We start from the raw sequence: 12,090 nt of genomic DNA on the forward strand, positions 1-12,090 counted from the left end.
GGTAATTTGTGATCATTCTAAAGAAAATTAGGTAGTAGATCTTTTTGTTTATCTTTAGTTACTTAGTCTTTCAGTTACTACCATGTTAAATTTGAATATGCAGGATGTACATAGTGGAGGGACAAAACTGTACAGGTCCACAATTCCCATATAATCCTACACTTACACACACGTTTATGTTTGTTGATTTAAGAATTAAAACAATCATTTGGTCTTGTTTTTAAGGAGAATTATATGTTTGGTGTTGAGAGACTTTCTTTAGTCAATGACAGTTTGTATTGCTTAGTAGGTATCTGGTGAATAGATAAATAGTGGTATTAATGAGCATTTGATAGGTGAATATTGTAGGCCCCTATAGATTTCTTCCCAGCAGAGATCTACAAGACAGAAAGTCTACTGCTCATATAGAAGTTGAATGAAATCTTACAGAATCTATAGCAAGAGGTGGTTATCCCCAGGAGATCAAGGATGTCTCTGTTGTCCATATCTGTAAAGGAAAAGGAAACAGGTTATCCTGTGACAATCATGGAGGGATCTTTCTCTCTGTCATTTCTGGCAAGATTCTTGCCAAATTCCTTCTTATTTGACTGAGCCTTCATTTGGAAGGTAGTCATCAACCTGAGAACCAACATGACTTTAGAAAGATCTGAGAAATGATTAACATGGTGTCTGTTGCTTGACAACTCCAGGAGAAATCCCAGGAATAGAGCAGAGATCTGTATAAAACATTTGTCAACTGGCCAAAGCCTTTGATACTCTCAGTGGTGAGGGCTTATGGAAGATCATGATGAAGTTTGGGTATACAATTAAGTTTATCAGTATTATATTCCAGTTTCATGATGGCATACTTATGCTGTTCTGGATAAAGGACAATGCTTTCATGCTTTCCTAGTCACCAGAGAAGTGAATTAGGATTGTGTTTGCACTCCCCTGTTTTTTATTTGATGTTTTCTGTGATGATGTTTCTTCCTTCCACAAGGATGAAAATTGCATCAAGGTCTGCTACCACATTAGTAGTAAACTATTTAACTTGAAAAGGTTATGGTGTATTATTTTTTGGTTTGTAGTTGATTATATACTCGATGAAGCCTCTGAGTCTTAGTTGCAGCAAAGTATAGATGTTTAGATGTTCTCTCTACCACTTATTTTAAATTTGGCCTAAGACCACCAAGAAAACACAGGATTTCTACCAGCCAGGACTGTATCATCCATATATGGAACTGTTGATAACAGGAAATAGAGAAATTTGCAGAAAAATGAATATATGAGCCTGGATGGAACATGGATGATTCTTGAGTTTCATGTTTATTCTCTTTCTTCATCTAGGATTCAAGCTAGGAAGTAATTAAAATAAAATAAAAAAGTTTGAAAGGCAAAGTATAGCCAAACTGGCTATAAGAAATTTGAACCTGTGCATAGATGAGAGCTATTGGAAGTTTCTGAACAGGGAGAGTAACATCATGAAAACTATTTAAGGAGAATTAAATCTTGTTCAGGGTAGGTTGAATCTGTGAGAAAATAGAGTCAGATAAAATTAGGAGTGAGGAGGAAGTTGTTAAAGTAATCTAAGAATGATATGTTTGAGGATTTGGGGAAGGTGTTAGTGGGAATAGAAAGAAAGATTTGACAGAATTTTGACTAATTCAGTTGAATATAGATTAAAGAAAACAGAATCAAAGATGGCTTCAATTATTTGATGTCTGAAATAATTAGCAAAAGAGGGAAATCACAAAAAGGAGCTAATTTGAGGGAAGGAAAAGATGAATTCTATTTAGGACTTTACTGAGTAAAATGATAAGATATCCAAATGGAAATGTTCAATAGACATATGGAGCTAGGAGAACTAGACTTTAAGAAGTTGGGATATGAAAAAGATTTTGGATTGAGTGTCATTTACACAGAAATAATGTTAGATATGTGGATTATTTCTGAAATCAACCTGCTCATCATTTCCTGTAGAATAATACTATTCTATTACATCCATGTATCATAACTTATTCAGCCATTCCCCAACTGATGGGCATTCACTCAATTTCCAGTCCAGCTCTTTGTCACTACAAAAAGAGCTGCCCATACATAAAATCATTTTTCCTCTTTTTTGATCTCTGTGGAATACAGACCCAGTAGAAACACTGCTGAATCAAAGGTTATGTATGGTTTGATAGTCCTTTGGGCATAATTCCATATTAGATAGCAAAGACTTTAAATGAAATTAGTTGGACAAAGTGTATGGAATGAGTTGTGTATGGGAAAGCAGTAACTTACATCTTCTCTCCCATTGAGCTTGAAGAAATAGAAGAAAGCTACTTTTCCACAGTGGAGGTATAGTGCAGAATGATGTGATGCTTCTTGTCATCTTTTAGCTCTTATAGACTTGTAAGGTTATAAAATAGGTAATGGAGATAAGTGAGAATTCCATGAACCATAGTCAAGGTTTTAACAGATGAGAAAGATCTCTTTGGGGACAAGGCAAAACCTGGACCATAACTATTTTTGTATCCATAGCATGTAGCACAGTTCTTTGTTATGACAGGCAATTCATACATGTTTGTTTAATTGAATATAATTAAGAGAAAGGAAGAAGTTTGCATCAAAAGTAGTTAGTGAGAACTGAAATGAAGGAAACAGTGAGATATAGAAAAGAGAGGACAGTGTCACAGTAACCATGATTTGGTTTGTCTAATCCTCACTAATCCTAAAAACAGAGATTTTTTTTCTTATAATGGTTAAAGATATACCTTTAAGTATATCCCATCCCTTAAGGCTGGAGTAACATCCTCAAAGCAGGAAAGGAAAATTTCCATGATGCCAGAATTCTAATTAGTTTTTGAAGCTCATGTTTTTGCTGACTTCTGAGGAAAGAGAATACAAGTTGTCCCTCAGACTACCAGGCTAATATCCCCTTGTTTTTGGTAGAATCCTATCCTACAAGATTTCTGAGGAAATCTGGGCATGGATCAGTATAGATATGATTAGATTTTTATCTGGGTAGTACTAACCAAGAACCACCTTTGTGTTTTTTTTAAATAGATGAACGGGACCGTGTACAAAAGAAAACATTCACTAAATGGGTCAACAAGCATTTGATGAAGGTAAGATTCTCACATACATCTATTCTGATCATTATGTCTATGTTAGAGCTATGTATTTCCTTCTCTTATTTCGGTCCTGGGGTTCTGATTGGAATCTTCCAAATACAGCATTTGGATAATAATTCACTCAAGTGTTCCTTAACAATAATATCATACTTTTGTATAGTGCTTCATAAATTATAAGGTGTATCTATATGAGCTTGATCCTTACTATATTACAGTGAAGTAGAAAGGAAAGACCTTATTACCATGTTCTTGTTACAAATGAAGAAACTGAGGCTTAAGGAATTTAAGTGAAGCCACATGACTAGGAAGTGTAGAAGTGAGACTTTAGAAAGCAGTTCTCTCCTGATTTTTAACTTTGACCAAGTGCTTCTTTCTACTTCAGGCTGCCATAGTACTATGTATAGTATTATAGGGGTAAGGTAAAGGTAGGGATAGAAAATAAAATTTGGGTATTTTTTCCCTCAGAGTCAAAGCAGAATTAGAATAATGTAGATAACATCACAAGAGTGGCTATAAGAAATTTGGCACTTCTAAAGGCTTCAGCTTCTAGTCACATAAAATGAGGAGGTTAAACTAGAACATCTTTACAAGATATCTATGATATCTCCTGTATTTTTCATCAGTTTTCCCATACTGATAATTGTACTTATTATAATTTTCCAGAGATTCCAAAATGGCAGTATTGTTTGAGATTTATAAAGTATTTTTACCCCAAGAATCTCAAAGTAGTTTACAAAATATTTTAAATATAATTTTCTCTTTTTGTATAGTCCTGTGATGTCTCAGTGAAATAAGAATAGGAGTGGGAGTTTTGTATATATTTTTTGTATATATATATATATATATATATATATATATATATATATATATTCCTGGATGGCAAGGATTTTAAATCAGAGATTCTGACTTGTAAGTTTGTTCCTGAGCCAGCTAACAAGAACACTATAGCTATGTTCTGTGGGTTTGGTGTATTGTCTTGGTCTTGCAGGAGAACTTAAGATACCAAAATAAGATACTTTATTTGGGGCCTGCTCTCTAAGTCTTTTATAGTTGAATATAAATATTGTGGCTCACTGCTGCTAAGCTGTAGCTGGTGCTGCCTGGTGGATTTAAGCTTTGGTATTGTGTGGTAACAGGAGTCTATAGGAGAGAGGAGCCAGGGGAATACACCATAGCATTGTTAGAAATGGGAGATTGGCCAAGCTTTTGCTTAAGTCTTCACTAATTTCTCTTCTTTTCTTTTTCCTCCTAGTCCTGATTCAAATAGCTATTTTATATTGGGCACCTTTCATAGATACTATATTATAGATTTAGGAGAAGGAACTTTAGAGATAATTTAATCCAAACACTACATTTTATAAATGAGGAAACTGAGACTTAAAGGGGTTAAAGGACTTGCATACAAAAGTGACAGAGATAGGAACTGAACTCAGATATTCCAACTGAACAGCCACTGAAACATGCTGCTTCTTTTCACAATGAAATTAATAATAATAATAATAATAATAATTAGTGTTTATATAAAGCTTTAAGGTTTGCAAATATTATGTCACTATTTAACATGTATTAGACTACCTGCCATCTAAGGGAGAGGGTGGGGGAAAGGAGGGGAAAAGTTGGAACAGAATGTTTTGTAAGAGTCAGGGTTGAAAAACTACCCATGCATATATTTTGTAAATAAAAAGTTATAATAAAAATATATTATGTCAAATTATTCTTACAACAAACCCGAGAGGTATACTAATCCTTAGATAGAGGTAGCAAGTTGGTGCAATGGATAAAGTGCTGGCCCTGAAATCAGGAAGACTCATCTTCCTGAATTCAAATCTGGCTTCAGATATTTCCTAGCTACATGCCTCTGATCAAACCACTTAATCCAATTTGCCTCAGTTTCCTCATCTGTAAAATGATTTGGAGAAAGTGGCAAAATACTCCACTATCTCTGCCAAGAAAACCCCATCAGATAGACTGAAAAATGACTCAACAGATGAAGAAACTAACTCACTAAGTGACTTGTCCAGGGTGACAAAGGCTACTAAGTGTCCGAGGCCAGAAATGAAGTCAGGTCTTACTGACTCCAAGTCAGTGCTTTATTTGCTCTACCATCTAGCTTCATTCTGAAGCAAAATATCTCTGGGATTATCTCCATGTTATGGTTTTATTTTAAATATTATCTGATTTGTCAGATTATCTTTTTATATAATTACATATATATTTATATATCTTTTCCATTTATGTGTAAAAAATTTTAAATTTATTTTTGAATTCCATATTCTCTTCTTCTCTTTCCCTCTTTGAGAAGGCAAATAGTTTGATGTAAATTATGCATGTTCAGTTGTATAAATTTTTTGCCATGTTGCATATTAATCATGTTGCAAAAAAAAAAAAATGCAGACCATAAAAACCTACCAAAAATATTAAAGCATTTCTCTATGGGTGGTTAGCATTTTTCATCATGAGTCCTTTGGAATTATCTTATATCGATGTATTGCTAAAAATAGCTAAGTCATTCACAGTTGATCATCACACAATGTTGCTGTTACTGTCTACATGTTCTTTCAGTAATGTTTATTTCACTTTACCTATAGGCCTTTCCAGGTTTTTCTGAAAGCATCCTGCTTGGGTCTGTATCTCAAAGAGATCATAAAAAAGTGGAAAAGACTCATATGTGCAAAAATGTTTGTAGCATCCCTTTTTGTAGTGGCAAAGAACTAGAAACTGAGTGAATGCCCATAAGTTGGGGAATGGCTGAATAAGTTATGATATATGAAAGTAATGGGATATTATTGTTCTATAAGAAATGAGGAGGAGATTGATTTCAGAAAAGCCTGGAAAGACTTATATAAATTGTTACTAAGTGAAGTGAGCAGCACCAAGAGAACATTGTACACATTAACAAGATTATGTGATGAACTTGGTTACTCTCAACAGTATGATAATTCAAAGGCAATTCCAATAGATTTGGGATGAAAAATGCCATCCACATCCAGAGAGAAAATTTATAGAGATTGAATGTGGATTAAAGCATGGTATTTTTACCCTTTTTGTTTATTTTTTTCCCCTTTTGGTCTGATTTTTCTTGCACAATGGAAGTAATGGAAATGTTAAAAGATTTGCAAATATTTAACTTAGATCAGACTAACTTGTTTTCTTGGGGAAGGGGAAAGGTGAAGAGGGAGAAGGAAGGGAGAAAAATTTGAAACACAAGAGTTTTAGAAAAATGAATGTTGAAAATTATCTCTACATATGTCTCTTAAAAAAAAAAAAGCTCTTTTGGATAATGCTATTGCTGGATCAAAAGACTTTTTATGGACTTTTAAAATAAACTTTTGAACATGGTTACAAATTTCTCTCCAGAATGGTTGGATTAGTTCACAACTCCACCAATAGCCCATTAGTGTTTCAATTTTCCTATACCCCCCTCCAAGATTTATCATTTTTCTTTTCTTTCATATTAGTCAGTCTAATAGGTGTGACGTGTGGTACCTCAGAGTTCTTTTAATTTATATTTCTCTAATCAAAAGTGATCCTTATTATTGTTTAAGCATAAAATTGATTTTTTAATAATAGTTTTTTTATTTTCAAGATATATGCAAAGATAATTTTCAACATTCACCCTTGCAAATCTTGTCTTCCACACTTTTCTTCCTTCCTTCCTCCCACTTTCTCCCCTACACAGCAAGTAATCTAATATATGTTAAACATGTGCAATTCTACTATACATATTTCCACATTTATCATGTTGCACAAGAAAAATCAGATCAAAAAGGGAAAAAATGAGGAGGAAAAAAGCAAACAAGAAGGACAAAAATAGTGAAAATACTAGGTTGTGATCCACATTCAACCCCCACAGTCTCTTTCTGAATGCAGATAAATCTCTCTATCACAAATGTATTGGAATTAGCCTGAATCATCTCATTGTGGAAAAGAGCCATGTCCATCAGAATTGATCATTGTGTAATCTTGTTATTGCTGTGTACAATGTTCTCCAGTTCATTTTTGACTCTTTGTGAACCCATTTGGGATTTTCTTGGCAGAGATACTGGAGTGGTTTGCCATTTCCTTCTCCAGTTCATTTTACAGACAAGGAAACTGAGGTAAAGGTGAAGGACTTGCACAGGATCACACAGAGCTAGTATCTGAGGCCAGATTTGAGTTCAGTAGGATGAGACTTCCTGACTCCAGACTCAAGGCTCTGTGCACTATGGTGCTATTTAACTGTCGTTAGGGAGCCTATCTTCTACTAGAGGATTCAGCATATATACAGATAAGTTTATATAAAAGATATTTACAATACTTTTGTGAACTGGGAGAAAATGGAAAGCCCTGGAACTGTAGATATGGAGCCTGAGCTGAGTCTTGAAGAGAGGAAAGGAATTCAGGAGGTAGATGTGAGCAAGGACAACATTACAGATATGAGGGAACCACAAGCAGCAGTTTTAAGAAGTGGCACATTTCTAATTCTCAGTCCTTTGGATACTTTCTAGTTTGTCATTGCTTCTTTTACAGTGTGGCTAGATTTACTTTAGTAGTAACACCCCAGTGTTAGCTTATGTGGAATTTGTGCTCACTTAAAACTACCAAATCTTGTTTTATGTGTGTTGTAGTTAAACCACTTTCTCTATTGAGGTTTGAGTCAAAAAGTGGAGCTTTTCCTTAATTCCCCCCAAATTTTGATTTGTTGTATTAGGGAAACAATATGAGTAGGAGTTCAACGGAGTGCTTTGGTCTTGGAAATATCTGGGTTCAGATCCTGTTTCTGACACATGGTGGTAATGTAACTAATCATGAGCAAATCACTTAACCTCTCAGAACTCTGAGGAAGCTCTCAAAAACTGTAAGTTACAGATGGATGAGTCTCCTCCCCCCTTCTCCATCTTCATCAATGAAGGCAGTTTCCATACCAAAGTGTTCTCTATATTGAAATCAGAAATTAGAAATGGAAAGGGGAAATTTGTAACTGAGATCAGTAGCAAATCAATCAGCAAACACTTATTAAAAGCTTATTATGTGCCAGGCACTGTGCTGTATTGAGGATAGAAAGACAAAAAACAGTCCCTATCCCAGAGGACTATACATACTAATGGGGGAGGCAGCCTATAGTTTCATCGAAGACTGATTCAGAGTTAGAAGGAAGGTAGTGGGGGGCGCAGTGGATAGAACACCAGCCTTGAAGTCAGGAGGACCTGAGTTCAAATCTGACCTCAGACACTTGAGACTTCCTAGCTGTGTGACCTTGGGCAAGTCACTTAACTCCAACTGCCTCAGCAAAAAAAAAAAAAAAAAAAAAAAAAAAGAAGGTAGTGGCTGAAGCTAAAGTACCTTGGGGGGTGGGTGGGGAGGGGAAAAGTGATTCTACTCTATTACACCTTTATCAAATTTTTGTTTCTGTCACCCCCCCCCCTCTGATTTTTAGTCAATTACTAATTGTTTTTTTTTTTTTTTTTAAACTAATTACTGTGTCTTGTGTCTACAAACATATCCATGCCATTTCCTATTCTTACCATTTCTAGTAACTATCTCCCTTTATCGCTCCTCTCTTTCAGGGCTAAATTTCTTGAGAAAGCCATCTACAATTGGTGTCTGTACTTTCCCATCCCCTTATTCTTCTAAACTCTGTGCATTTTGGCTGCCAGCCTTCTCATTCAAATAAAACTACTCATTCCAAAGTTACAAATATCCCTTAATTATAATACCTAATGGCCTTTTCTCAGTCCTTGTTCTTCTTGACCTCTACAGTTCTTGGACACTGTCAGTAATACCCTTGGATACTCTCTCCTCTAGATTTTCACGACATTATTCTCTCCTGGTTTATCCTTCTATCTGTTATGAGTGCTTCTTTTCATTCTCCTTTGCTTGAGTTCTTCAGATCATACTAACTGCAGGAATTTCTTAAGGGTCTGCCCTCTTCTCTTATCTATTTGTACTATTTCATTTGGTAATCTCATCTCACCTTTCATGGATTCAGATCTATTTATCCAGCACCAACTGCTCTCTTGAGTTCCAATCTCCAACTGTCTTTCTGATATTTTAAACAAGAGGTCCTATAAAGAATATCAAACTCAAATAGAGGTATATATATCCTTGCAGGTCACATATTGACTTTAGAAAACCACAAATTAATATTGTCTCTATAGTACTGTGTGTCTACTAATTTTGTTCAACATTTCCCAATCACACTTTAGTCCAGTTGGTTTTTTTGGCTGAGTTTAATACCTTTGCTCTGGATAGCTCAAACTGAAAAGTCTAAAACATAACTCAATTGTCTTTTCTCCAGTCCTCCTCTCTTTCCACTTTAACTATAACTGTTAAGGGCTCTTCAAACCTCCTTGTCATCCTCACCTTCTCACTTTTCTCACCCCACATATCCAATTTGACATATTTGTCAATTTGACATATGTCAAATCTTGTTTCTATTTTCACATCTCTTCTATATATCTCTGTCTGCCCACTTTCATATTCTGGTTATCCACATTGAAACACATTCTGGTTTCTACAAAACTCCTTTTAAAATCAGCTCAGAATTGAACATTGTGTTCTGGATGTTGTCTTGACTAGAGTACTGTGGGAATTATTTTTCATGGTGTTGACAGTATACTTATGATAGCCTCAAATTTCATTCACTTTTTCAGTACTTTTTCAGCAGCATCCCTTTATTGTTTTCATAAAATTGAGTAGTGGAGGGGAATTAGAACTTGATTAAGAAGCAATTGATCTCAGTTCTAATTTTTGTTTAGATAAGTCACTTAACTTCTCTTGGCTTCAAGTTTTCTTATTCCATTATCAAATCAGTTATCCAGTTTACCAACATATGAATATATTATCAAATGAGATAATATTTATAAAGAATTTTGCACAATGTCTGGTATATAGTAGGTACTATATAAATGCTTATTTTCTTTCCCTTTCTCCTTATCTATAAAATGAGGCATTGGACTTTGTACTCTATAAGGCCCCTCAGGTTCTAAATCCTGCAATCCTGTAATAAACTTTGGTTCTCTTAAAACTTTTTTATCTCTTTTTCACACAAATTATTGCCAAGCTAAGTCTTTCTCATACAATATTATCATTATTATTTTATGAACTTAAATGTAAGGCTTTGCATATAACTCCACTAAATTTCATTTGGTTGTTTTCCTACCAATGCCAGAACCTGCTGAGGTTGTTCTGATCTTGTATTCTGATTTATTGTAATACACAGTTTATTTATTTTTTAAATTTTTTTTTCCCCTGAGGCTGGGGTTAAGTGACTTGCTCAAGGTCACACAGCTAGGAAGTGTTAAGTGTCTGAGATCACATTTGAACTCAGGTCCTCCTGAATTCAAGGATGGTCCTCTATCCACTGTGCCACCTAGCTGCCCCTATAATAGACATTTTAAAGTAAAACAGAAAGAATACATTTATTGTGAGTTTTCTTTCTTGTGTCATGAACTAATGTTTATTGACAAATAAGATCTATCATCCTTTGGTTATTTGAGCAAAAGTTCATCAAATTTATAAAGTAGAATGCCACCCAAATTGTCAACTAAATAGCAACAGTGACCAGTTTGAATGGTATATAATAGCATTAATGTGTATATTCATAAAGTTAATCTTGGAAAATATTTTGAGCTCCACAGGAGAAAAACATTATTTAAATATACAGCATTGAAACATAAGCATACATTACATTCTAGAAGGTCACTGGTTAAGAGAATTAAGTCAATCAAAACAGATATATTTTTATTTTATCACAAAGTGATATTAAAGAAATAACATTTCCTTTGTGCCTTATAGTTGCCACCTATACTAAATACTTTGGACTACCTGGAGTGCCCATTCTGAAAGAGCATTCTGAATGTTCTAAACTGTTTGCTTTTCCTCTTTCATAAGCTAACTGAGAAATGCTTTGCTTGCTTTCCTCATCTCAGAGCCACTGTCTCTCCCAAAACAAAGCCAATAGTGTGTAAGAAAAAGAGCCCTGAAGCTCTCAGAAGGCTTTAATTCTAGTCTGAGTTTTAGCAGTTAGTCTGGCTCTTGCTTTATTTGTAATATAAAGGGTAGATGGTATTCAAGGCTTTACCACTGTTATCATTGTATGATTTTGATTCTAGCTTGGTCTGAATTATTAGCCTTCCATTCCAGCATTTTGTTATTTATATATCTGATAAACTATGTCTTATGAATAATATTATTGAAAAGAACAGGGCCAAGGACAGAACCTTGTAGCAATCCCTAGATTAATCAGCTTTCATCATTGTTCTTTGGTGGTACATTTGTTTAGCTGGCTGATAGTAATACCGTTCAGCTGATATATTACCATGTTATTCATAAGAATATCATGAGAGACTTTGTCAGTGACTTGCTGAAATCAAGATAACACTGAGTCAATATCATTTCCCTGATATACCAACTTAGTAACTTATCAAAAAAAAGAAATGAGGTTAGTTTGACATAATGTATTCTTAGTGAAACCATGCTGACTCCTAATGATCATGGCATTCTCTTTTGATGACTCACTAACTACTCTAGATTTCCTCCATCCTTGAGGTTTTTATAAGGCCAATGTTGTCCATAACATTTCTTTCCTAAAAAGGAAGGTTAATAATAGTAAACAAGCATTTATAAAGTACTTCTAAGTGCCAGGCAGTGTGCTAAGTGACAGGGATATATAAAAAAAGGAGGGGGGTGGGGAGAAATAGTCCCTGTCCTCAATGAGCTTATGGTTTAATGTAACAAATTTATACATTCTAATAGGGGAGATATAAAAAACCAGGAACATATAAGTTATATAGACAAAGTGGAAGATGGTTTAAGAGAAAAAGGTATTAGGATGCCTCTTGTTAGTTAGGATTTAGGCTGATTCTTGAAGAAAGCCAAGGATTCTGAATGTGAGTAAAGAGAGTATTTCAGTCATGGGATACATCCACTGCAAAGGTATGAGGGAGGGGATTGAGTGTCATGTGTAAAAGATAGCACTGTTGGTCAGTGTAGTTGTATCATGGAGTATGTG

The 12,090-nt window shown here is 34.7% G+C and overlaps 1 protein-coding gene across 1 annotated transcript in view; it reads left to right on the forward strand.

The window, feature by feature from the left end:
* Positions 1 to 12,090, forward strand: part of MACF1 (microtubule actin crosslinking factor 1) — a 255,446-nt gene that overhangs the window by 11,768 nt on the left and 231,588 nt on the right. Inside the window, exon 2 of the mRNA XM_074305230.1 lies at positions 3,031 to 3,092. Within this exon, the coding sequence (XP_074161331.1) occupies positions 3,031 to 3,092 (62 nt within the window). The remainder of the gene's footprint in view (positions 1 to 3,030; positions 3,093 to 12,090) is intronic.

Source organism: Sminthopsis crassicaudata, chromosome 3 (assembly GCF_048593235.1).
Source record: "Sminthopsis crassicaudata isolate SCR6 chromosome 3, ASM4859323v1, whole genome shotgun sequence".
Lineage (NCBI taxonomy): Eukaryota > Metazoa > Chordata > Mammalia > Dasyuromorphia > Dasyuridae > Sminthopsis > Sminthopsis crassicaudata.